The sequence below is a fragment of the Chelonia mydas genome, chromosome 1 (genome assembly GCF_015237465.2).
Source record: "Chelonia mydas isolate rCheMyd1 chromosome 1, rCheMyd1.pri.v2, whole genome shotgun sequence".
Lineage (NCBI taxonomy): Eukaryota > Metazoa > Chordata > Testudines > Cheloniidae > Chelonia > Chelonia mydas.
In genome coordinates, this window is record NC_057849.1 from 249,866,253 (window position 1) to 249,893,007 (window position 26,755).

At 40.3% G+C, this 26,755-nt stretch overlaps 1 protein-coding gene across 2 annotated transcripts in view; it reads right to left on the reverse strand.

The window, feature by feature from the left end:
* Positions 1-26,755, reverse strand: part of SLC41A2 (solute carrier family 41 member 2) — a 93,314-nt gene that overhangs the window by 15,722 nt on the left and 50,837 nt on the right. For both annotated transcript variants that reach the window (XM_043542080.1, XM_037879914.2), the window contains exons 7-10: positions 24,242-24,389; positions 20,666-20,745; positions 4,577-4,708; positions 2,530-2,678 (exon numbers count right to left, since the gene is read on the reverse strand). In XM_043542080.1, coding sequence (XP_043398015.1) covers positions 2,530-2,678; positions 4,577-4,708; positions 20,666-20,745; positions 24,242-24,389 — 509 coding nt within the window. The remainder of the gene's footprint in view (positions 1-2,529; positions 2,679-4,576; positions 4,709-20,665; positions 20,746-24,241; positions 24,390-26,755) is intronic.

The window sequence follows — 26,755 nt, forward strand, 5'->3', positions numbered from 1 at the left end:
GTAAGTCTTTCATAAAACAAGATGTATACTGATGATTTAAACACAAAGTGGAAACAACTAGAAGTTCTGTAATTCAGTATGGACTAGGGGCTAGCTTGCAGATTCTTCATTGCTCAAGAGATTGTGATCTGGTTGATAACTGAAATGACAGTAATTAGCTGTGAGATTTTCCAATCTTACTATGTAGGCAAAACACTAAATCCTTTAAAAGGCTAACTGTTGAAGGAGGACAAAATATAAAAGTCCCAAGGGAAAAAAAGAATAACAACAAGATTAGAGTTGATCTATGCATATCTCTAAAGAAAGGCCAGCAGAGAAGCACTGAGTTTGTAATTTCAAACTATTCTCATTACTATCAAGGTGTCTAGATTACGTCACTGGTGCTAAGCAGAAAATGAAAGGCAAGAAGCGAAGTGGTTTCATGTTAAAACAGAAGAAAACTAAGAAATGTGCAATTGCATGGGAGGCCCACTCTCTTAAGGTCCCAATAGGCAGTAAGAAAGAGCACCAGCATAACTGATTAAGGTGGTACAGATAATTGAAGATGTAATCATACTCAAGGGACAGGGAAGTGTCATTTATATGAAAATCTGAATTCTGCTAATTAAAGCTATACAAAACCTTTCTATATACCAGCATTATAGAAATGTGATTATATCTGGTATAACAAAAAGGGAATAAAGGAAGAGAAAAGAAACCACCAATGTAGTGGAATATTTTCATAAGGTGACTAGAAATATGGGGTTCCTGACTGTAACTTTGCAAAAGACCCCTGAAAAATTATACTGTGCAATAGTTGTGATTCAGCTACTAAAGAACAACACCTGCAAAATGTCTGTCATGGCCAGAGATAGATGGTGGTAAAGGGAAAATCATCCACAAAAGGAAAAGCTGCAAGCTTCAGCCTCCTCTTGCTTATATCAGATTAAAAATCAGGATGGACTCCACAGATATCAGTGGAATATTACTACTGTAAAACTGGCATAAGTGAAAGGTGAATCAGGCCTTGCAATTTTCTTGCATTTTTGAAAATGACTTTAAATGTATACTTATGCTGATGTCAATCAAGACTTTTCTACCATGCCATTCTAAAAAGCCCTGCCTCTTCTTAGCATCTGCAGGTAGCAGCAAGAGAAACCTGAGACTTTCCAAAATGCCAATTCAAAACTGAGGGAAATGATAGCAACTATGCCAATACTATATTAATATAATTATAACAGAAAAATATAAAATCAATTTCTTCCATCAGTTCTTGACATATCCATTGCTTTGAGTGAAATCTGCATCAGGACAATGTAAAGTAAGTCCATGAGAAGGGGATGGAGAAGGAGAAATTAAACAAATCAAAGTGATATAATGGGAAAGAACAAGAAGTATGAAGGGAAAGAGTTAAAAATAATGGAATGGCACAGTTATATGCAAGGCCTTGAGTTTTCCAATTTTATACTAGGTGAAAAAATGGGGTTCTCATATAAAATTCAAATGCTAGCAGTTTGCAAAATCCATCTTTTTATCACCGAATTTCTAACTTCAGCATATCCAAAAAAATTAGTATATTTAAAATACACAATCCAGATGATTTTTTTTTACCCATTTACAATTAAACTGAAACAACACCACTCCAATAAACACAGAAAAACAGAGTTCAGAACACTGAATTATAGTTTTTTTTATGTAACAGATTTGTTGACTATGATGATGTTAGTTTTAAAGATAACTTGATAATAGTTATTTTAGAAGTAAGACCTACACTCCACATATGGATCTTTCAAGTATGTCCTTCATTTTTCTTTTTAAATATAACTAAATGTTTTATTCAGCTCAGCAAAGTTTTAACTAAAACTTGACTGTAAATGAAACAATTAAATGTATAAGCTGATTTCTTTATTTGGAGTGACTTCAGCTTACGCTATGACTATTTCAAAGGCTCCTTTCGACTGCTGATATTGCTCGGGCTAGAGACTTAAATAAAGCCAGCAAAAGTGATGCAAAAATGTTTAATAAAAACAATGGACGCACTTAACAATTATTATTCTGGTTACTGCTAAACTGACTTCACCTTTAATAAGTGTTTAAGAGATGCACACAAGCATATAGGTAAGATTGTTATATCTGTGGGTTATGTTAACCAAGACTGTGATCCATTTTATTTGAATGAAACCAAGATGAGAGACTTTTTTAGGAATTTTTCATGGCCTACTTTCTATTAATAAAGGCCATATTCCTTTCCCATTGTTTAACAGGATGCTTACTGGCTTTAATGGTGCTGACACATGAGAAACAGAAAAAGTACAACATTTACTTGGGAAAATGATACAGTGAGGTGTCTGATGAGAAACACCCAAAATGCAGTTGTAGAAGCTGTTGGGTATGTGTGAGAATAATTTATTACAAAGAGGGTGTGTGCTGATATCCCATAACATGGACATACATTCCCTATTGCTTCTACTCTTTACATATCTAAAAGCAAGTATCAAACATGGTATTCTTTGAGAACTAAAACATACTATACCCATTTTTTATTCTTACCTGTAGCAGGGCTGCAAACAAATATACTGCTATAAAAATTGGAGTCAAAGAGGTATGACCACTTTTCATTAAATGGATGGTGTACAAGAAAATTAAATGCCCAGGAATCACCAAAAGGAGAAGAACTTGGGCTGATTTGTTATTTATTCCTGTAATACAAAAAAAATGCAGTTTAGCCCTTTGAAAGCTGGAAAATATTTTTATCAATAATAAAAGGGGTGCAAATTGTACCCTTCTGGTAGGGCATGCATGATTTTCACCATCAAATTCCCTCAGAGTTTCTTCTATGTTTAGTGTCTGCCAGGGGATCAACAGGACCCCTGCCAGCAGAGGCTGCTGACGGTCTGCTCTGAATCAGACCATCCCCTGGCCACCTTGATTGGGTTCCTTACCTAAACATTACCACCCACTTTTAATTGCAGTAGGCCCCTATATGTTCCCTCAGAAGAGGCAAAGTTTTGGCTACCTTTACCTTCTACATAAGTCCCTCAGAGGACTTTTTATATTGCTAAGCAGTAACTTCACATTCACCTATTTTTTTATTTATTAGTTAGAAGTACATTTAATAAATATCAAAGAGCAACAGAAGCTACTCAAAAATCAACTCTTACCAAAAGCTATCACACATTTACAAATGGTACCTTCTGTTTTAAATTTAAGGAAAAACTGTGGAAGTCAGAGCAACCATTGTGTGGTTGATAACAACATGACTCGAAACTTCCCATTACAGTATCACCACCTGGATGGAATAAAACCATTATGACTTAGGCTAACAATGTGAAGCAGGAAATAAAAAGTTCTCAGCATCAGCGTAAAGTTTCAGCTACAACACTGTCTGCTGGTTTATAGAACAGCACTAGATAGCTGAAGGATACTTTTCCCAATTAGTAGGAAAGAGGGTGGAGAGAGTCGGGAAACAAAACAAGTTCTGGGAGAATCTTAATATGATTCAATTCCTACAGGATAGGCTGACATATTACAGAATTTACACTTGAATGAATGAATGAATGAAATTCCTTATTAGCCAAGCAAAGCGAGGCTCTACACTCAACTTGATGGCATTTCTTTGCTTCTCTGTACATAAAGTGATAATACCACATCTGATCATTTCCAAAATTTCAGGGAGTGGACAGAACCTTATTGATTTTTGGGGAAAACTGGAAAACCAGAAAATCTCAGCTTAGAGGAAAGTCAGACTACCTGGTGCTGCGGGCAACGGAATCTCTGCTGCTGCCTACACATATCAGAGGAAACAGCATAACTTGCTGTATGGGGAGACTGAGTAGCTAGGAGGCTAACAGACATGAAAGCCTGGGGGGAAGGGTTTTTGGGGGGGGTGAGAGGGGAAGGTGGGGACTAGGGGATGGAGGGGGAAGCAGACACCTGAAGGCCAGTGGGTGGGTGATGAAGTGGAGTTGGGAATGGGAGGGAAGCAAGCATTCTAGAGGGGAGCAGTGGTCATGGTGAGGAAGCAGGGATCAGGAAGTAGGAGTGGTGGTGGTGATAAAGAAGGAAGGACCCAGAGAAAGGGGTCCAAGAGAGTCAGTGGGTGGGTTTGGGAAGAGAAAGCAGAGACTATTTATAATGAACCCAGTATTTAATCAGCACACTCTCCACAAATACTGGAAAGAGAAGGACACTGTGTGCATGTGCGTTGACTCCTAGCCAGGACTTGACAGCGAGGGTAAACGGGGTGTTGGTGGGGAACGGGAGTGAACTTCTGAGGTTGGATGGGAGAGAAGTTAATGAGTTACTGGAGGATAAAAGGACAAAGCAGCTCTGAGTGCAGCAGTTTGGGGAGTGACTTTAACCCCTCTTGACTTCCATCTCTGCCCCTCAAACCCAGTTACACTTCTCCCACTCCAGCCCTATACACGACCTCCCTACCGCCCAATTGTTACAGATAGAGGAATCTTTCATTACTGTCTACCTATCACAGCAACAGCTGAATATGGTGCCTACTTTCATTGGGTGTACAGGTCGGTCTACAGAAGCAAAAAAGAGTGCAACAATCTAATTGCAACAATTAACCACCACCAATACATACCTGTACCATAATAGGTTCTGCATGGGGAATAGCAACCCTTTGCTTCTTCTGGCAACTCTCCAGGAATGCTATGTAAATGGAGGTAGGTAGAAATTCTGCTAGCTTGAATTGCCACTAAATTACCACCAATACCTGAAACAGAAAAAGAAGACATCTTTCACTGATTCTTCACAGACAGATAACAATTTATCAAACTTTTATCAACTGCTATTACACCCATCACATGGTACAAAGGTCAAAAGGTGAAAACACCTTCACCATGGAAATTTATGATTCTGCTTCTACTCAGGCCAACACTAAACACAATATGACTGGAAGACTCAGAATAAAATTGAACTCAGCTTTTGCTCAGATTTGATTTTCATGGAGTCATAGATATTTAAGGCCAGAAGTGACCGATATGATCATATAGTCTGACCTCTTGCACAACGTAGGCCATAGAACCTCAGCCAGTAATTCCTATATCAAGCCCATGCCTTCAGTTTAAGCTATAGCACATCTCTTTAAAAAGATATCCGGTCTTCATTTAAAGACTAAATTGCTTTTGGAACCAATGCAAGAGAGCCATGATACCCTTAGAAGCATGAAAAGGACTGCATGCTGGTAAGGCAGTTTAATGGTTGCAGAATTCTATGGTCAGAGAATTCTGACTATTCATCTGCTGGAAGCCTGGATTCAAGAATTTTAAATCCCTAATTGTCTTTGGAAATCAGGTATAGGTAAATAGAGAAGTTTTCACCTGTTTTTATATTATCCATCTTTATATTAAATTTTTCCAAATGATCTAATTTTTCATCACTTTTTCCCTTAAGGAATGAAAGTTTGACTATTATAAATATATTCATGTATTGGACAATAGAGTAGAATGTACCACTTTAAACCGTCAAAGATCACTCCACTCAGGATAATAACTAAAAATGAGGGAGGGGGCAGAGAGTTTGATTCCAACAGCAGGCAGCTGATGAGAGTGGTATTTATTGTGGAGGCTCTGGACAATAGTTAAAGAGCTAAGGACACTATAAAGGGAAAAATATGAGAAAAACCTCGTATTTAAAAAACACTTAATCTAATCTAGGACCACACACCCCAGATGTCTTAAGCATAATCAGATGGTTACTGCATAGCTTTGCTACTGGGCAGATGTTAAGGTTGTCTGGCTGCATTAACTGTGCATATCTGTACTTTAACATGTTTGGAATTCTTTTAAGTGAAATCTTAATGCTGAATTTCCAGTACTTGGTTTAGAGATGAAGACAACATCTCTAAATTTTTTTACCCTTAAGTTATAAGTTCTTTCAGACGTAACTATTTTAATGTAGTTATTTTTGTCATGGAATACTGTTAGGATATCAATACTGAACCTGGACTCTCGAGGTCCTTAGGCAGCATACTTAGCTGTTGAACCATGACAGAGCACTTAACCACTACCCCGGACCAACAGCCTTAGTCCTAAAGGCCTACAGAGCCATGGCAACCAAACACCAGGCCTCTGATTGGATGGACAGGCAGTCCTCTCATTGGGAGCCTGGATTATGCAAAGGCCCCAAGAGGAAGAGGAAGCTGTCTGAGCAACAAACCACTGCCTGCTCACTGCTGCCTAGATTGCCTCACCTGACCCTGCCTTGCTGCCTCACCCAGTCTTGTCTGACACCACTTTGTTGCCATGCTGCCTTGCCCTACCTTGCCTCTGTAACCTGCTCACCCAGTCCCTTGGATTGGATCTTCCAGTTACTGATCCCTGCGAGAACTCCAACCATTGCCCCGTACTGCCTCTGATACCAATCAAACTCTTGGCTAACCAACCACCCGCACACATTTTACTTCTTTGGACTGGCCCATGGCTCACCTCTGTAAGATTATTCTGAACTTAATTTTATTAGTAGTATTTTGCCAAAATATTTTAAAACAGAACACATTTTAAGTTAAGCCACTATATATAAGAATAGTGTACAGTGTATATATATTGTCAGTATAAAACAAAGTAGCTGCACCATACCAGTATAATGCCACATTTCTATGCAATAATTCTGGTGTTAATAAACCACAAGAGCATAACCTCAAAATGGTAAATAGTTTTTTAAAAGAAGTATTCTGAAATAAATTTATGGAAATAAGAGAGTCATAGGAAAGAAAATGACTTCTTCTGAAATTAAATAAAGAACCTCAAAATGTTTGGATAGCATTCAAAACTAAGATGTTTCTCTGAAGCTCTAGATTCAAATTATAGTTTGTAAGCAAACTACAAAAAACGTAGATAATGTTCACAATTCTGATAGGAAGATAGATGCTATGTCAGGATAGAGATAGAAAGGACAAGACACAACAGAAAACTGAGCTGCAATTAGTCAATCAGAATTGTTCTTATTTCCCCAATTCCAAATTTCTGTTAATGGGATTCCACAAGGACACATCCAAAGCGGGGGTAGGGTTGTTGGTTTTTTTTGTTTTGTTTTTCAATTAGGCTATTACCGCTGAATCCACTTGGAAGGAGACAAACTATTTCTATAGGGAATCTGTAGAGCTTCCGAGTAGATATAGGAGTTTGATCTCTAGAGTTAGGCCAGTTCCATAATCTGGTGAGCAGAGGAGTAAATAAACAAAGTTATTCCCTTGTCTGCCCTCATCCAGGAACAGGAAAAGCCCTGCAAATTCTTCTTTTCTTACCTTCATGTTTCATTACAAAGAAAAATGTTTCCTGCAATGTAATTCCAAATTTATGGAGAAACCCTTCAGGGAGTCCCTGAGGCTTAAAATCCCATCTTGGAGCTTGAAGCTATTTCCCCATTTTGGGAGGAGCCAGTAGAAATCAAGAGGTGAAAAAGAAAATGAGCACCTGAAGAGAATTAGATCTTTAGAGGCTAAAGATGTTGCTGTAGTGGTCTTAAGGGCTGAAGAAAAGCTTATCTCTGGAGACCACATGAAGAGCTGGGAAACCCTCCGGGAATATTTATAGACACCTTTTTAGTGGGAACAGGAGAGGAACATCTGAAGACAATGTGTGTTTGGAGAGGCTGCATAAGACTTCAAAATCTCCTCCCCTCCCCGCCATCTTGAAGATTGCTGTGAATAAAAATCTAAGCTAGCCTTTGAAAGGCATTTCTATCTTGCTGCTTCTAGAGATGTAACATCCAGGGTGACACAGGAAATGGATATAAATAACTTCCTGAAAGGTATAAAAATCTTGCATTGTGATTGATTGCCTCTTGCGTGAACAAATTTATTAAAAAGAAAGAGTAATAGAGGGTCTGAAGCTCTGTCCCTAATTAATAACAATGGAAAATGAGAAAGGCCAAGGTCAATATTAAGGAAAACGACTTTCTGCCTCTTTGGAAGGATAATACACAACTGACTAGGGGACAGACATGCAGACTGGTTTGTGAAATGTGGTCTAAGATGTTAAGCGTTTGAAAGATGGCTATTTATCATCATCAAGTGTCTTTGCATCCTCCATGAGCCATGTCTTAGAGGAAAACAGAAAATTGGTTTGAAAGAGGAGATAGTGGCCTTTGATTAAGGGAAACCTGGTAGAGACCCTCTTTTGATTTATTTTTTGCCTTCCTCTGCAGCATGGGGCTTGAGTCACTTGCTAGTTTGAACTAGAATAAATAGTGGATTCTCTGTAACTTGAAGTCTTTAAATCAAGATTTGATAACTTCAGTAACTCAGCCAGAGATTATGAGCCCATTACAGGAGTGAGTGGGTAAGCTTCTGTGGCCAGCAATGTGTAGGTCAGACTAGATGATCATGATGGTCCCTTCTGGCCTTAAAGTCTATGAGTCTATAAATTGACGCAGTCCCCCAGGACAATGAAAAGAGCAAAGAAATGGTATCCAGTTATCAAGGAAAGCTGACAGTATGGCCAAAGTGGTTAGACAGAGACTCTTTTCAAAAAAGTAAGCTGTTCACTTTTCTGTTTTCTCTGCAAGTAAGCTGAGAATGTCTTATCTTGTTAGCTTCTGAGAAATACAAAACTAGATGTTAAAGTAATTCTTTTATTTTAATACTATTTCTCTGTTTTGAAATAAATCTTGCTCAGATGACTGATGTATAGTTAATTTTATGCAGAGAACTCTGTGAACTCTAAGGAGAAGTACTGAAGAAGTTTCTGGAACCTACACACCTCCTCCTCAGTCTTGATCAAGGGACCTGGACAAAGGTGTCCTGTCCCAGCGGCTTGTGTTATCATTAGGCTTCTTCAGGCAAACACAAGGGGGAGAAGCTGATGGACCAAACAGGACATGAGAGGTGGGGGTTTTGGTCACAAAGTCTTTCCATTTGTCTGGTGATCATCAAGTCATATTTATCAGTTTTGAAAATATTTCAGATTTAATTATCTAAATTCTCATCAGCTACAGAGTTAAGGATTTTAAAGTTATTCATACCTTAAGAGTATCATTGCCAAATGGAAAGGTATTTTTCTGTAGTAATATTCAATTTGTTTCTTCTCATAGCTGCTTTTTTTACCATGCCCATGAAATTACTCAGGCAGTACCAGACTAATTACATCACTGAGGGTAGGGTAGCAGAAAACCATTAAAAGATACAATTGTGTAGATTAACAACATTAGAAAAACAACAGGTTGTCAATTCACCAAATTACTGGTGTGAATCCTTAGCTTTAGAATGGACTCCTTTTTAGTGCCTGAGGCTGTAAAAACCCTGTAATTGATAGCATTAAGAAATTATCTGCAGGTACACCTATGGACTGCTTCAAAGCACAAATTTATGTTTATTTTAAATCAGAAATATGTTTCCTGAAAAAAAATTATTGCTCTCATCATGCTATAGCATTCTGGTTATTATAAAGACTAATTTTGCTAGTTTCTTTTTAGTCACATGGGAACCATAATATATAATGACATTTTCTTTGAAAGTAAAAATCTTAAAAACTGACTTCTATTCCTCACAGAAAAGCAGATGTGCTTAACTTCTGCATAAGAATACTACATTGTCAGTAAGGATAACAGAAGTTAAGCTCTCTAGCAGACAAGGATGCCATCCCTGACTTCATTATTAAAAAATACCAAAAAAACCTGTCACTTCACTGAACCAATCTAGAGTTAAAAGACAGCCCTTTTCCTTAGGATAAATATTTCTACAGAACAGTTGTCAGCCCTGTTCATTGTCATTTAACAAACACTCTCAACACATAAGACCCTGTCCATGGTACAACCAAAATCACGCCAGTTATCTCTGTGAATACGGTGGCTAACATAATTTCAGTGTCTAGCACTGGAAATAATTTTTTCTGAGAACTGTGTTAAAGGAGCTTTGCTACAGACTTTATGGAGTTAGTCTGTTAGCTTGGCTATGTAACATGGATATAACATTTCTCAAAGAAAAAACACCTGTCCTAATTTATCGTGGAAACAATGTTATGCTATGGCTACGCTTGTTAATCGCATAGTTCTAAGTATTTGAGGTGTTTTAAGTATACTTGACGTGTTGTACTAATATATATTTGCCCATCTTCAGATTCACTGTATTTGATTACAAAAAAATAAGTTGCTTTACAGCACATATATATATATATATATTTAGTTTGTGCGTGTGTGTGTGAGAGAGAGAATTATATATTTTTACATCAAACCATCATCTTCATTTTATTGTGCACATGCACAGTCAGAGATTACGTTAAAAGAATATTAGGATTGTGAAGTCAAGCACTCAGCCAGACCCAAGTTGCTCCCTCCCCGCCCCCCCCGGGTCCAATTTGTCTCTCACCCTTCCAGTCATTTCCCCCATTTGTCTGCCCCCGTCACCGGCTCCTTGTCCCAGTCTCCTTGCCCAGCTCGTCCCAGTTCTTCCCAGGCGCCACAGCTTCTCATCAGATTTGCTTTTCCCCCTACCCACCTTACTGATTCCCAATTATAGGCTGCTTGCCTAGCAAGTCCAAGTTCCCTGAGCTCCTCCTTCAATCTCAGTTTCACCCTTCACACCAACTGCTTCCCAGTTCCCCCCAGCCATCTTGCCCAACCAGTTCCTGTCTCCCAGTCCCAACCCCTCAGGTCCCAGTCACAGCTTTTCCTCCCCTTCTGTCTCGCAGCCTCCACTCTCAGTCTTCCCCCATCCCCAACCACTGTGGCTCCTTCTCCCAATCTACTCCTTCCTCTTCCCTCACCCTGATCTGGCTCTTGGCTCCCTGTATCTGAGTCAGGCACCTTCTTCTTCCATGCTGCCTGAGCACCAGCTGCAGGGAGTGGGGTGGGGATATTGAGAGCACAAGGGAGATAGTCTCTCTGCTCTCTCTTAGTTCTGGTGTCCAGTCCCACCCCGGGCCAGAGCAGCCAAGAGCTGAAAGTTCAGGGAAAGTCCTGCTGAGCCTCTGTACCCTAGGAATGGACACGCTCAGTTGCTGTATGCAGATGGTGCATGCACAGTCCACATACACAGGACCTGAGAGATACTGGTGCATGCTCAGTGTGAATGGAATTTTCCAAGATTTTAGCCATGCAGGTCTAAAGGCTCTATTTAGCATGTGCAAACAGATTTTTCAAAAGCTTCTTGGAACATTTGGGCAGATTTCCATAGGAAGAGCAAAAGGTACATACCTGACACAAACATCACCCCTCTGCCAAATTTCAAATCCCTTCTCTAAAGTATGGAGATCTAGAACTTCTCAATAGCCGTTTTAAAATATTTTTAACATGGCAAAACAAAGTATTTCCTCCCTCCCAAGTATTCTCTGAAATGACTGAACTGTTTTGGCTGAAACTTTCCAAAACTTTGAAGCCAGAGACAGACACCTGGCATGGAAAGTTTCAGCTTAAATGGTTTACATTTGGCAATGTTGTAAACAGCTGAAAACAGAGTCTTATAAAGGGAAGAGTTGGGTAATCTTAATGTATATACCTCCCTCCTTCAAGGGTCTGATCCTACAAGCTACGGAGCACCACCTGCAAGTCAATGGGAGTTGAGGCCATTTAGCAATTCACAGAAGACATTCAGCATAGTGTAGAATCTGACTCTACCTATATAAAGATGTTCAATATTTTTAAAAAGTTTCTAGTTGTGTGCACATCTCCCCAACCCAATATGTCTAATCAAATGCTGATGACTTTTGCTATATCAAGGCTGCAATAACTTTTTAATCTACAATTTGAGAAATAAGTTATATGTACATTGTTATGATGAATCCCAAGAGCAGATAATTTTTATATACACATACAAAAACATATACCTATTATAGGCAGAGCTGGTACCCATTATGATACAGTCTTTAACACGATCACATACTATTTCTTCCATTGGCCCCTCCCTGCCTCATTCAGTGCACAGGATGAATTGTGGTCACCAACTGAGCAACTATTCGATATTTCATTTTATTCTCATTGTCTGATGTGTGCCCCATATCTTATTTACAGGACACTATTCAAAACCTTAAATGTATACAGCATTATTAATTTCCTCATGGGCTTTTCTAAGGTACTCATCACTATAGTATCTGAATGCCTAACAAACATTCATGAATTTATTTTCACAACACCCCTGTGAGGTGAGGTAGTTGTGTTATTCCCATTTTACAGATGGCACAGAAAGATTAAGGTTAAAAGTGTCCAGTAATTTTGGATGCCTAATTTGAGACACCTGTGACCACATTTTTCACAGTGCTTAGCATGATATAGCAATTAATATGTTCAAAGCACAGCTCCCATTGACTTCAGTTTCAGTTGTGAATGCTCAGGACTTCTGCAGATCAGACTCCAGGGTCTCCAGTTGGATACCCAGAAAAAATAAAGGTACACATAATTAATGGCAACCAATGGAAAGTCTAGTTCAAATGCCTTGCCCAGGTGCTCAGGCTCCAGTCCGAGCCCTAGAACCCTCTCACCTCACAAGGTTCCAGAGCTCGGGCTCCAGCCCAAGCCTGAAAGTCCACACAGCAATGAAACAGTGCCAGAGACCTAGCTCTGCAAGCCTAAGTTGGCTGGCACAGGCCAGCCACAGGCTTTTCTTTGCTGGATAGACCTACCCTGAGAACACAAGAGAGAGCCTACCTGCTCTCATTTGTGGCTCCTAGTGCCACAGTGGCCCCCAGCATCCAAGAGAAGAAATTGCAAGGAAAAATTTGCTCAGCTCCTGCAGGCCTGGGATGGAACATGCCAGGTCATTTTGTGGACACAGCACATTTGCAGTCTGGTCAGCTTATAGGAGCTGTATGGGGATCAGGCATGCTCAATGCAGATGGAGCCTTCAGAATGTTTAGCTGCAGAACTTTAACAAATCTTTATAGAACATGTACTGAGATTTTCAGATGGTTACTAACTTGACCAAATTTGAGCAGATGATTTTAAACAGGGACAGCAAAAGGCACATCTCTGACATTCAAACAACTCCCTCACCAAATGCTGAGTCCCTGCACCACTGCATGGAGGTGCTGGAACTTCTCAGTGAAATCACTGTAAAAAATTTCTAATATGGGCCAAAAAAAAAAAAAAAAAAAAAAAAAAAAGTACTTTCCTTGCTTCAGAAATGGGCAGACCATTTTAGCTGAAACTTTCCAAAACAGATAAGCTTAAAGCAGACACCTGGCAAGGAAAATTTCAGCCTAATGGCTAAAATTGGGCAAAGTTTCAGGCAACTGAAAACAGAGCCTTATAATAGGAAGCATTAGTCAACCTTAACTACTGGTGTACCTATCAGCTCTGCCTATAATATCAGTTAGTAGCAGTAGGCATACTGAATATAAGTAATGTACAGTTCACCCCAACTTTTCTCCTTCTAGAAGCAACCTAATATTTATGATACTTAGATGAACAATATTTTAGATTTTCAATACTATCTATGAACATTTCTGAGCTAAGAGTTAACCAATCACAGGGTATGATAGGTATTATAGTCATACCTACTATATAGTTTGTGCAACAGGCCAAAGATTAAATGAAGTCAACACAATAAGGAGAGAACCAATTCAACACAATTCTCCAATGAAATGTGATTTTGGGTATAAAATATTATAAAGGTAATATGTACAGGATCTGAGGAGATTCCGATCTCTGAGCAGTGATTTTAATCAGCACAATCCACAGTTCCAAACAATGAATTGTGCTGATTAGTCCATCTGGCATTCAACCAAATAGTCTGATTTCTCATGCAGTTTTTATAATAAAAATAACCATCAAGGACACAAAAAGGAGAAAAATAGTCTCAATTACAATAGTCAATGCAGCTCCACGACTCTATAACAAGGGACACCACTAACAAAATACAACCAAATTATTTCTCCAAAACTTCAAATTGAAATGCTGCCATGGAGATCTGACCACTGATCTCATAAACTTACATTTTAGAGAACTGAAGTGCTTAGATTAGCTCCCTTATTATCTTAGTACCTACATGCATTGTCCTTTCTTACAAATTTCTTGTCTTCAGAGATGCATGTTGTATGCATTTGTGTTAAAAGTTTCGTGTTTGGGGGGAAATAGGCAGAATTAGGTAAACTATTAGGTTCTCCTATACAGCTGTCTTTCCAGAAACAATTTTGAGCGAACATTGTATGAGCAAGTTATTACTTTTTTATAGGAACAATATTTGTTTTGGCTAATGCATGTAGCCAGGAAAATAATGTATTTTAAAAATTGGTTCATTTTACTAAAATTGTGAGAATATTTTGGATATAACTAACAAATTATGATGTGGAAACTAATAAATCCTGAAATAATCTTGTAAAAATTTTAAAAGAAAGATTTTTAGAAAACTCAAAACAGCACAGAGCACACACCATTTTACTTGTACAAGGTAACAACTAAGAAAAAGTAAGAACTATCACCCAAAATATGTCAGAATTAAATATCCATAAACAGGATCCTCAACCTCTATATATGCCAAAATAAAGATTGAACTATGCACTTACGCATACAGAATAGGTGCCATTCTGAGACCAATTCACTTTCTTCCAACTGAGGATGCAAAACAGTCCACTCGCTGCCCAACCAAGTCTCTCCGCTACCATACAAACTTATGAATATATTTTCTTTCTGATTTATAGTGGCATCAGATTTCATTGTTGAATAGTCTGAGGCTACCTAATAGCCAAAGCACTTTCGTGTTGTCTGAGAGCTCCATGCACAGTTATTCTATTTTAGAGCAATATATGTATTTATTAAGACACTTTACTCTTCTAATGGGGAATATTTTGCATTTTTAAAATGGGGAATGATTGCAGGGGATTTTCCTCATATATCCCCCACACATACATATCACCACCATCCCACCTGAAAACAAGTGCTTATAACAGGCAATGGCCATTTACAAAATATTTGTGGAAAAACAGAGGGTCTGTTGTTCAACTTACCATACTAATATGAAAGAAAATATGTATTTATGCCATATATGTGATCTTAGTTTTCATCTCCTTGACAACAGAAATACAATTACAGTTTTGTATTAAAGTTCTCATATTGATTTCTGCAAACCTTTTCGCAGTCACTTTGATCCCTACTTAAATTTTCTCCCCGGGTATCTGACCATCTTATAATAAAAAAAACCAGCTAATGAGCAGAACAAGTTAGGGGCATATACGAAGTATAGCTCTGTTTTATTATTAAAGAGGATGATTTTATGCCATCTGGATAGTAAAGTTTTATTATCTAACCCTGCAAAGCATTTGTGATTTGCAGGAATTTCCAGATTTTGTAGAAACATTTGCATAACACAAAAAATGGACAAAATATCTACGTATACACTGCTGTTATATATAAAATCACTTCTAAACCTCATCTATTTCTAAAATACTAGATTACGTTTTGTTTGAGAATTATACCAAAACCTAAACATAAAGTCGCTATTTCCATTAGCTGCACTTTATTTCATATCTGCAGCACAGTCTGAAGCAAATTGTTCAGATTATTATCTTCCTTATATTATTATAATTATATTATTTTTGGCAAATACTTATAATGAGGTACCAGATATACCAGCCCTTGAAAGCTGGTAAGGAAATCCTTCAGGGTCAGCATTACTACATTCAGAGGGATTTTGTGGGAAAAGTCTTGTGGGACAGGGACTGAGCAAGAGGAAGGGGTCCTGGAAGCATTTTGGGATTTTGAGGGAGAAACTCCCAGCTGCTGTCCTTGTTTAGGGCCCAAGATAAGAATTCCAAGTGTATGGAAGGCTGGAAATCCCCTCAGTAGGGCTGATTCAGGTGGTGCTGGGTATACCCACACAGTCTCTCTCTTGCACCATACCGAGGGAGCAGGATAAGCTAGCAGTTTTAGGTTTTACTTATTTGGGCCTGCCGTAAGATAGACTTTGAAGCAGTGTCAGACTTTCTGATGCGGGGCCCTGCCATCTTCAGAAAAAGACAAGAGAAGAAAAGTCCCTGGTAGGAGAAGTTTGTGTTTTTTTGTTTTGTTTTGTTTTTTGATTGGTCAACAACAGTGATATTTCAAAAGCTACCTATTCGGTAGTTCACACTTAGGATCTTTGATAGTTAATAAGGTATGTGCAGATATGTTTATGTAAAAGGATTTTCTAAATTCCAATTTTATACTTTAGACTGACAACAGCAATAATCAAGAGGCACCAGAGCAACTATGAAGCACAGGAGAGCCTAAATTGAATAAAAGCAAATTACTTACCTGTAATTTCCTCTTTCAGAAGGCATATTATAATATAGCCACATTCTTAGCCAGGGGTTCTCAAACTGGGGGTTGAGACCCCTCAGGGGGTCGTGAGGTTATTACATGGGGGGGGGGTCACGAGCTGTCAGCCTCCATCCCAAATACCCTTCACCTCCAGCATTTATAATAGTGTTAAATATTTTTGAAGTGTTTTTAATGTATAAGGGAGGTCGCACTCAGAGGCTTGCTCTGTGAAAGGGGTCACCAGTACAAAACTTTGAGAACCACTGCTCTTAGCTTTCTGTATCCCATATGTGGATAGCAGAAATTCCCTTAGCTATAGAATTTGAAGGTAGCCAAGCATATACCCTCTCAGCAAATATTATGTTCTCCACTGCTTGGTTAAGGGGGAGGAGGGGAAACCAGCAGCCCTTGGTACCTCTGCTGGTGAACAGTAGTAGTAATTATTTATCTTTGAGGACGCGGTAGAAAGTTTTAAGAAACATATTCCCCCAGCTCTTTGGGGAAGTGGATGAGAAAGAATCAATGAACCCAATATCTTCAGGAGAACAAGAATTATACATAATCTTTTTCTGAAGGGAGATGTTATAACAGACTCATTCTTAGCAATTAAAAAGCTCTATGAAGTCCAATCACCACTCCATGGATGTTAAAAAGGGGAAAAGCAAATGAAGAAATGAAGGTTTCACACAGTCAACTTGTGTGAAGGTACCATTTTAAATAGAAGCATAGTTTTACTTAGACAGCCCATAGCCTTTAAAAGACATTTAATGGGATGCCACCCTTGATAGAAACAATGGTGATGTATCAACCCACCTAGTATGTGTCCACAGTACCACTGAGGACACATTCTTGGATGCTGAATTCCGAATCGGAGAAATTTGGAAATCCACTTTTTATTTTACTATTTTGGACTGACTCCCTGCCAGTGCATCTCAGATATAGGTTGCCATTTTGACACCATGAAAGCTTATGTGACTCCCCAATTACACTTTGTTCAGCTTGGAAGCTCAACTGCAGGAAACTTCAGTTCACATCACACATCTGGAATACTGTATGCTCAAGTCTCAGAGATTGGCTGAATGAGAAAATTGCTACCTAATGCCTTTCAGTACTAATTTAAACAATCATTGGTTTCTTGTCAGGCCAATGTTTCTCCTTAATGAACACTGATTTGCCAAAGGAGGGAAACTGCCACAAAAACCTTTGCCAAATCTTCCTCACGATACACGAGAGGTTGCCATGGGGACCTACTGGCCTTTCTTCTTAGTGTGCTTTTGATGCATTGACAGAGGTTGTCCTGGCAACCACTGTCAGCAGCTCTTTAGCATTTCTGCCCAGTGTAGAGACACATTAGTGGAGGGACTCATCTGTGGCGGTCTTGATGCAGTGTTCCACTTCAGTGCAAGGATGTATCTAAGACAAATATATGGCCTGTTCTCCACCTCACCATTCCAAAATCAACCACTGTCCTACACAGATAGTTGGAAGTATTCCATCAGTACTTTTGCAAAGACTGTGAAAGCTTGATGAAGCTGGATGTTAGTTCTTTGACATAAGACTTTCACTTGGCACAAGGCTGTCTGCAAGGAGACTCTTAAATGTTTTGTTATACTGATCAGAATTCTAGCTGATAGTCCAGTTGCCTCAAAGCCTTCAGCTACTATAGTTTCAAGCCATTACGGTAAGCAGTGGGTGCCTTATACAAAGCTGTCATCTCTGGTGCTTATTAATTCCAGGATCTTGTTGCATAAAGCTCCAGAATCAAGAAGTTTGCCAGCTACACACCACAGGAAAAACAATTAAGGCCAAGATTTTCAGAAGTGATGTGATTTTGGAAGCCCAACTTGAAAAACCTTTAGAAAGAACTGGTTTTCAGAAAAATGCTGAGCAATGATCCTCTGAAAGTCAGCTCCCTTGAAGGTATCAATCAGTCTCTTCTGAAAACCCTGGCTTAAGTGGTTTGAGGAAAGGTGAATTCAGAACTAACATTTATAACTAATGTATCAAAGAACATTTCCACCATCAATGGTTAAAAACAAGAAACAAAGGGCTGCCAGTTCCACACATGGGAGGATCATACTACCTGGTAGTGGTAACTGAATGTTTAGCTTCCCTAACAGTTTATGGAACCAATTCCTCCCAATCTTTGGTCAAATATAGCTACGGTCTGCTGACCCCCACAGAATGCTGCAAGGCATACTAATTTGGGACTTTGAGGAGTAAGGGGAACTGAAATTCAGGTGGGTAGTTGTGTTGAAGATAGAGTTTTTTGGGGTGTTTTTTGGGTTAGAATAGATGCTGACTTTCACTTGTTTATTAATTCAAGGGCATCTAGGGGTACGTCTACACTAGAAATGGTACAGCACTCCAGTGCTGTAGCATAAACACTTACTAAAACAACAGAAAAGTTCGTCCATTGACAGTGTTTCCTCTAAGCTGCACGCCTGTGCGGCCATACAACAGTCCATCGAATGCCGTACACTTGATTATTACAGTCGTACACATCCTCAGCAATGGCGACTTGTGTTCAGGTGCCCTTTCCCCCGCTGCTGCGCTGCTCCTGCCCTCTGTCTTGGAGCTCCTGGCCAGTTGCTCCTGGAAGCCTCCTGCTTTCTGTGCAGAGTGGGGAAGGAAGGGAGGGGTGCTGATGTCAGGGTGTCCCCCTCCTCTCCCCATGTACCCTATCTCACACAGCGGTGGGGCTGAGGGGGGAACAGCGCCAGGGAGTGAGACGGAGCTGGTGGCAGCTGCTGCTGTGTCTGAACAAGCTTTCAGACTGGTGAGTGTCGCTCTGCTTAAAGTGACAGCACACACAGTCTCTCTCTCTCTCACACACACACTATCTCTCTCTCTCACACACACTCTCTCTCTCTCTCTCTCACACACACACACACACACACACACGCACACACAGAGTCTCTTTCACACTCACCTCCCAACACAAACTTGTATTATTGTTTTTGTTCTTACTTCTTAGTACTTCCTGCAATGCACATATATGCTCTGTAATTTTATTCTTTCTAAGTGCTGTTATTTTATTTTTTTATCTGGTCTATGCATTTCATAATTTTATTTCTCTCTTATGCTTAAACTTAATTCATTGAGTAGTGAGTTCTAAAATGCTTAACCTGTTCTGGCTGGAGTAATTATCCCTATGATAACTTTTAAAAATATACATTATATCTAGGTTTTTAATTTCTACTGGTGGCGCACATCCACACATTACCTCAATATTGGTGCACATACAAAAATTCATTCCACACATAGATGGAAAAAATTAGAGGAAACATTATCCATCGCTGTAGTAAATCCACCTCTCTGAGAATAATTCTTCCATCAACCTAGAGATGTCTATACCAGACTTAGGTTGGCTTAACTACATTGCACAGGGCGTGAAATTTTTCACATCCCTGACCGACGTAGTTAAGCTGACCTAATTTTGTAGCGTAGACCAGCCCTAAGACTTTTAGGCAGCCTTTTGTATATTTTTATGAATGGAAATGAGCAGAGATTTAACACAATATTTATATTTAGAGAAAGTTTCTTTATACCTTCCACACTTGCTACACAGTAAGCAGAAAACCTACTGCAAATAAGAAAGTCCTGTGACTAATTTCTACATGAGATCTTTCTGCACATTGCAAAGTAGACCAATGAAGAATAAATCAGAACTAGAAAATAAATATATTTCTTACAAGTAGAGCCTACGTAGAGTACAAATCTGTGGATATCCGCATCCGCAGACCATGTTTGCGGATCAGATTGGATGCGGATACAAATTTTGTATCTGCGCAGGGCTCGACTTACAAGACATTTTATTTTTAAAAAATAGTTTAATATGCTGAGAAATTAATCCAACATTCCACATCTATGCTTAAAGAATTAACACAGAGACAGGAATCTAGGAAATATCCACATTTAATTAATGGACCGAATTAATGTTCACAAATATATATCTGCATGGCTGCAAAGTGTTTGATTTGTACATGCAGTTGCACATATAGGCAAGCATATGAACCAACACCCAACTTGCTCTAGGATTTCTATATTTTGCCTGCATTATTACCACTTAATACTTGTACCTGCATATTTTGGAGATGGAGTTTAAGTGACTGTTTTTGAAAATTTGCCCCATATATCCAAGAGAAAACCCTTGAAGAATTACATCTTTGAATCCTATATTTAACAGATATAATAATTTCAAAACAGTATTTGTATATGATTTCTTTCAACTTTCCCCCTTTCTTACACTAACTTTAAATATGTACTACTAGTCTCCTGTTTTTCCTCTCTCTCTCTCACATGCACTTCGATGTTTCTGGTACAGAAAACCAGGAGTCACTGCTATTATTTTAAATTACCCTGTTTCTGACACCAAAGTTACAACTTGAAATTAATGTAGTAGATACCCACCCACTGCAGCTGAACTTTAGTGTAATAATCTTTTATAAAACATGTATAGAGACTTGATATTTATTATAAAATAATCATATTACAGCCTTACCATTGATTACTGGAGTATAAACAACAATCCCAACCAAATTAGGATCAGAAACAGTTGTGTCCAGAATAAGGCCACCAATGCTGAAAAATATAAAGTACAACATTTAGAAGAAAGCAAACAGGTACACCAATATTTATTTTTCAAATTCTAGCAATCAATCTTTAAGTATTCAAAATTCTTAGTAACACTTATTCAAAAAGTGACCTGAAAATGTTGCTCTCTCACTGTCCATCCCGCCAGCCCCCACTTTTTCAAGGAAAGTTTGAGCATACAGTTTCACTGCTCCCGAGGACATTATTAGTGAAAAACACACAGTTTAATCAATGCTCCTTTTAAAAACAGCTTTTGCACTTGAGACGTTTGAAATAGGAACTTGATATTTGGAAGAGGGAGGTCCTGATGTCAAAAAGGTACCTTTCACTGGCCTTGTGAAAATCCTTTCAGATTTAGCAGATTTATAAGTCATGGAGAATTACTATTTTAAACACACACGTTAGAATTACCAGCATCGTTTATTATTTGTATTGTAGGACTGCCTAGAGGCAGCGATGGAGATCAGCACCATACAAACATAGCATAAGACAGTCCCTGCCCAGTCAGTGAGGACTTGTCCCTTTATTTTCTGAATGTTCCAGTCACAATCCACATGCTCCCAAAACAAGCTGCACCTCCACAACTGTAAGCATACAATACACAGATCTCTAGCTACAAACAAGATGTAGACAAAAATAGATCCTCTCCTCTGACCTGAGCACTATATCTCTGGCAAATTTTAAGTTCCTGCAGAGCTATCAAGCATTTGGCCCACAGGTCAGTCTTTCCTCCAGCCCTCAGTTCCCTCTTCATAAACATCCAGCCCATAATTGCTGCAGTTCAAAAGGGTCAGAGCAACAAGTAGGAGGACCTGAGGAGGGAGTTTGTGCCCATTTCACCAGAGGCAACTGAGCTCCTTCTCCCTTGCCATTTCTACAACCATGACCCCACAGCTCAGGCTTGAAAAGGAGTCTCCTTCCCCCCTTTGCTGCTGCTCCTCCTCTCTCCCACCATTTATTTTTGTTCCGTGCAGCCCAGGCTTTATCTTCACTGCTAATAAAGATGAGGGGTTTTTTAACTTGAGGTAACTAACATGTAGAACTATCCCAAGGTAAAAGCACAGTGAAGACCTGGCACTTCAATTTTACCCACCAGCTAAACATCCCTATACCCTTGCTAGCAGTTCACCTTGGCTAGGCCTACCCAACATGCGATCACACCTTCAACCACAGTACAGACATACCCAGGAGCCTAAAACACACAAACAACCCCAGTCTTGCTGAATGTTACCACCCCTTCACCTTGTCCAGGTGAATCCTTCTGAGACATTGTCTTTATTTACCCTTCACCAGGGGTGGCAGGTTTGTAGACATTTTAGTGGTGCCCAGAACCCGCCCCTGCCCAAACTCCGCCCCCCATCTGCCCAAGGCTCTGGGAGGGAGTTTGGGTGGGGGAGGAGGTCTGGGGTGCAGGCCCTAGGCTGGGGCAGGGGATTGGGGTGCAGGGTGCAGGCTCTGGGAGGGAATTTGGGGATGGGAGGGGGTGCAGGGGTGAGGGCTGTGGGGTGTGGCTGCAGATGAGGGGTTTGGAGTATGGGAGGGGCTCAGGGCAAGAGTAGGGGTATAGGGGTGAGGGCTCTGTCTGGGGCTGAGAATGAGGGGTTTGGGGTGTGGGAGGGGCTCAGGGTGAGAGTAGGAGTGTGGGGGGTGAGGGCTCTGTCTGGGGTTGGGGGGCTTGGGGAGTTAGAGAGGCTCAGGGCTGGGGCAGAGGGTTGGAGTGTGGGGGGATGAGGGCTCTGGCTGGGGCTGGAGATGAGGGGTTTGTAGTGTTGGAGGGGGCTTAGGGCTGGGGCAGAGGGTTAGGGTGCGGGGATGAGGGCTCTGGCTGGGACTGGAGATGAGGGGTTTGTGGGGCTCAGGGCTGGGGCAGAGGGTTAGGGTGCAGTGGGGGGGTGAAAGCTCTGGCTAGGGGTGTGGGCTCTGGGCTGGGGATGAGTTTGGGGTGCAGGCAGGCTGCTCCGGGACAGGGGCCAGAGAGGAGGACTCCCCCCAGCCCTTTCCCTGCCGGCAGCAGCGAGCTCTGGGGGAGGAGCCCCCCCCCCAGCACACTCACCCCCACCACTGTCACTGCATGTGCTCCTAGGGCCCCTCTCAGGTCCAGGAATCTTCCTTTTCTCCCCCGTGGTGGGTGCCAGGGGGTGCTGCGTGCGCCTCCTCCCCTGCTGTTGCCCCTAACTGTAGCCTCACTGGGGGTGGGGGATGGGGCTGCCTCCTTGCCCAGCATGGGGCAGGAGCGGTGACTGCAGGCGGGGGACCCCCTGTGCTGGTGGAGGGTCCCACCGGAAAAGGAAAGGTCTGAGTGGAAGAGTAGGCTCAGTCTGCCCTGGCAGTCAAAATGGGGGGCACTAGGACCCTGCAGAAGCAGTTGCTGCAGTGAGGCAGCATGGAGCCGCATGGAAGAGGCAAAGGCAAGGACGCTCTGCTCCAGGGCCCGGGGAGGCATGCGGGGGAAGCAGGTGGGGCCGGGCGGGACACTTGGCCCCAAATATTGGTGGAGCTGGGTCCCTGGGCTCTGAATATTGCTGGTGCTAAGGCACCACATGGAGGTATAACTTGCCGCCCCTGCCCTTCACTAAGCCTTGGAGACCACTGTCATGCATACCACTGGTTCCCAGTCTGTAGTCCGCAGACCCTTGGGGGGTCCTCAGACTATGTCTAAGATTTCCAAAGGAGTCCACACCTCTACTCAAAATTTTTTAGGGGTCTGCAAATGAAAACAGGTTGAGAACCACTGATGTATGCCACCAAACTGCTGACAATCCCCATGGCAAGAAGACTGCTACTGACAAAACCCACAAAATTCAGTGCTGAAATGAGGCACACTTCCTCTCTCAAGGTACATATGTACCTCTGTTCACAGGACAGTCACAGATCTGCAAGCCGCTCCAACTAATCCTTTTACCATTCAACACAACTACACCTAACAAAGTGAATGCAAGGGCATGCATGCAAATAACTGTTGGAATCCAAATCTGTGGAACACAACATAAACAATGGGCACAATTCCCTTAGTCCTTCCTCTTCTCTGCTAATTGTGACTTCATAGATTTTAAGGCGAGAAGGGACCATTAGATTATCTAGTCCATAGAATTTCAAGTTTTGAGCCTAATAACTTGTATTTGACTAAAGCAAACCTTCCAGAAAGGCATCCAGTCTTGAATTAAAGACTTAGAGAGATGGAAAAATCCACCATTTCCTTTAGTATTTTTTAATCTTTATACCACCCTTACTGAACATTCTCAGTGGCTACTGCCAGCTCTAGGAGATCAGAGCTAAGGTTGCATACATTGCAGGGGAGAGGTGTACCTCAACTCTGTACAGTATATCCTGGTTTTCAGAGGTTTAAATTTAGCTACTCTCCACATTCTGGAAGGGCACAAGGCATCACTGGACAATCTTAACTCTGCGGTTTTTAATAAGACAAGGAATAACAGGTAGATTCAGATAGGGGAGCACCAGGAAACAATTAAAAAAAATTACTTACCTGCTTATAAGCATAGCAGTTATAACAGGCTCCCACCCTGAATAGAGAACAGTTCTTGTAGCTGGATGTTTGGCAGCTATTACAATCCACATAGGAGTCAGAGCCAAGAAAAAGGCACCAACTAAAGGAGATATATAGTAATATGTCTCTAAAATAAAAAACAAACTTTGATTTAGCCTTTTTGGGGTTCCTACAAATTTCCCCCCAATGAATTTAAACTTTAACATGGAATTCTGTTCTACATATTATCCATTTTTATACTGTCCTTATCACCATAGTATCCAAGTGTCTTCCAGTAGAGCATTACGTGACATGATTAATATCACATACATTCCTTCTTTCATCCTTTGCCCAGGGGACAAATCATGTGTGCAGTGTAGTGTTTTGTTTTGGGAGGGGTTTGGGTTTTTTTTTGTTACGTGTAAACACTGCGCTGTGTATCTATGTTAGAGAAGATAAAGAAGACCTGGAAAACAGAACAAACTTTGTGATGCATATCTCTAATTTTTTTTAGAGAAGTAGAAATCAAGTTTTCATTTATTAATTCAACTTAAACAAACAAATAAGAATGCAGTCTTCCTCCTCCCCCAACAATAGCTTGCAAAGTAAGCTCTACAGAAAAAGCAAGCCTTAACTGATTAAATCATAGGGCTTATTATTATGAATATAAATCACGCATGCTAGGTTTTAAATATTTAGGACAGTTCTGAGCAGAATACCAAAATGCCTTTTGTTTTTTGTTTTTACTTTGAGTAGCTCATTTTTAAAATTACATATAACCAGCTTGCACAGTGTAATGCTTAAAAATACAACAGCAGCAATTTCATCAAAATTGCATCATAATTCATAGAAAAACAGCAGAGAACAGGGACTCCACAGTAAGGTAATATATTTATAAAGCAGAATTTGCTTATACAAACTGTAGTCTGTCTGCATAGAAAGAGTACAGTTTTCCTCCATAAATGAGTTTAGGACTCACTCCTGCAGTCCTTCCCCACATAAGTTGTCCCATTGATGCTATATTTCCTAATGCACCAACAACATAAATAACGGTATAAGTCACTTAATGGCAAATAAATGTAAATTACATTGTAATGCCCCAATACTATTTTGCACATGCTTAATTTTATGAAAAATAAAGCACTTTTATTTAGTATTAAACGATCAGCCGTATTTTGCCCACATGTACAGAATTTGGGCAAAACATTTATCCCTAACAAGTTTTGAATGACAACACAAAGAAAAACTCTAGAGTTAGAGTCAGAGCTATTGTACAAAATGATTCATGAACTACAGTTCAAACAAATATAGATTCCCTCTGCAACACAACAAGACAGTAATATTTCAAAAATGTTGTGTAAATAGCCAGCTGCAGGGGCTGCCTCACAAATCTCAAGAAGCCAAACTAACCCACAGCTGGTGATCAATGCTCTCACAGGTAGAACTGAGTAAATTTTGAAGTTAACAACAACTGTATGGAATGGATATACAGCTATACAAATCGACATAGGCTGTCATATAAAGTTTATATCCAATTAATGAAAAGCATTATGAAACTTCAGAAGGGTGCTCAAAACTGGCCTAACTTTGCTCCCATTGAAGTCAAGAGTGAGTCTTCAAAGGAAACAGAATTAGGCCAGTGCTTTTTAAATCCTACCCTTAATCCCCACCTTTTAGTATTCACACACACTTCAGTTCCTTGAAGAGTGGGGGAAAATATGAAACGTCATTTGCCTGCTCCATATAAATAGCCAGGCATAAACAGAATTGTGTAGATAAACTAAATACTAGGATACCATCTAAGGAAGGAACTTCCAAGGAGAAGACAATACAATCAGTTCCGAAGAAAATTAAGTCTAGTATAGCATACAGTCAGCCTAAAACTTTTTATTTCTGCTTCACAGCTGCATTAGGTCATTAGTCTCTCTTTAGGGACGGGGTCACAACTAAACATCAGGAGGCCATGACTACCTTAGCAATATGGGAAGGGCAAATGATAAGGTGGTCTCAGCTTCATATTAGTCAATTTTCAAGCTTTAAGCTAGACTACTACAACTCACCTACGTGGGCTTAAAGGCAAAGACCATCCAAAAATTAAAGCAAGTGGCTGCCCACTACCAATACTCTAAATTCCACTGGCTACCTATCTATTTAATAAGAAGTCCAAATACACAAGGCATTTCACAGGCTAGAACAAAGTATCTCAGAGACTGTCATGATGGATTATGAATGAATGTCTGTGATGCTCTAACAATGACAATGCAGCCACTCAGGTCCAGATTCAGACTTTTGGAAATAGAGAGCAGAATATTCTGAGCTTTGCGAGACTCTAGCTATGAAACAGTTTACTAGAAAAGTTCAGACAGAGTCTGACCTTGTTCAGGACTAAATTCAAGACCCACTTCTTCTATGAGGCCCTTTTATAGCAGTGCCATCTTCCCTGCATGGCCAATCCACGGGGCGGGGGCGTGGGGGGGGGGGAGAGAGAGAAAAAAAAAGTACCACCACCAGAGA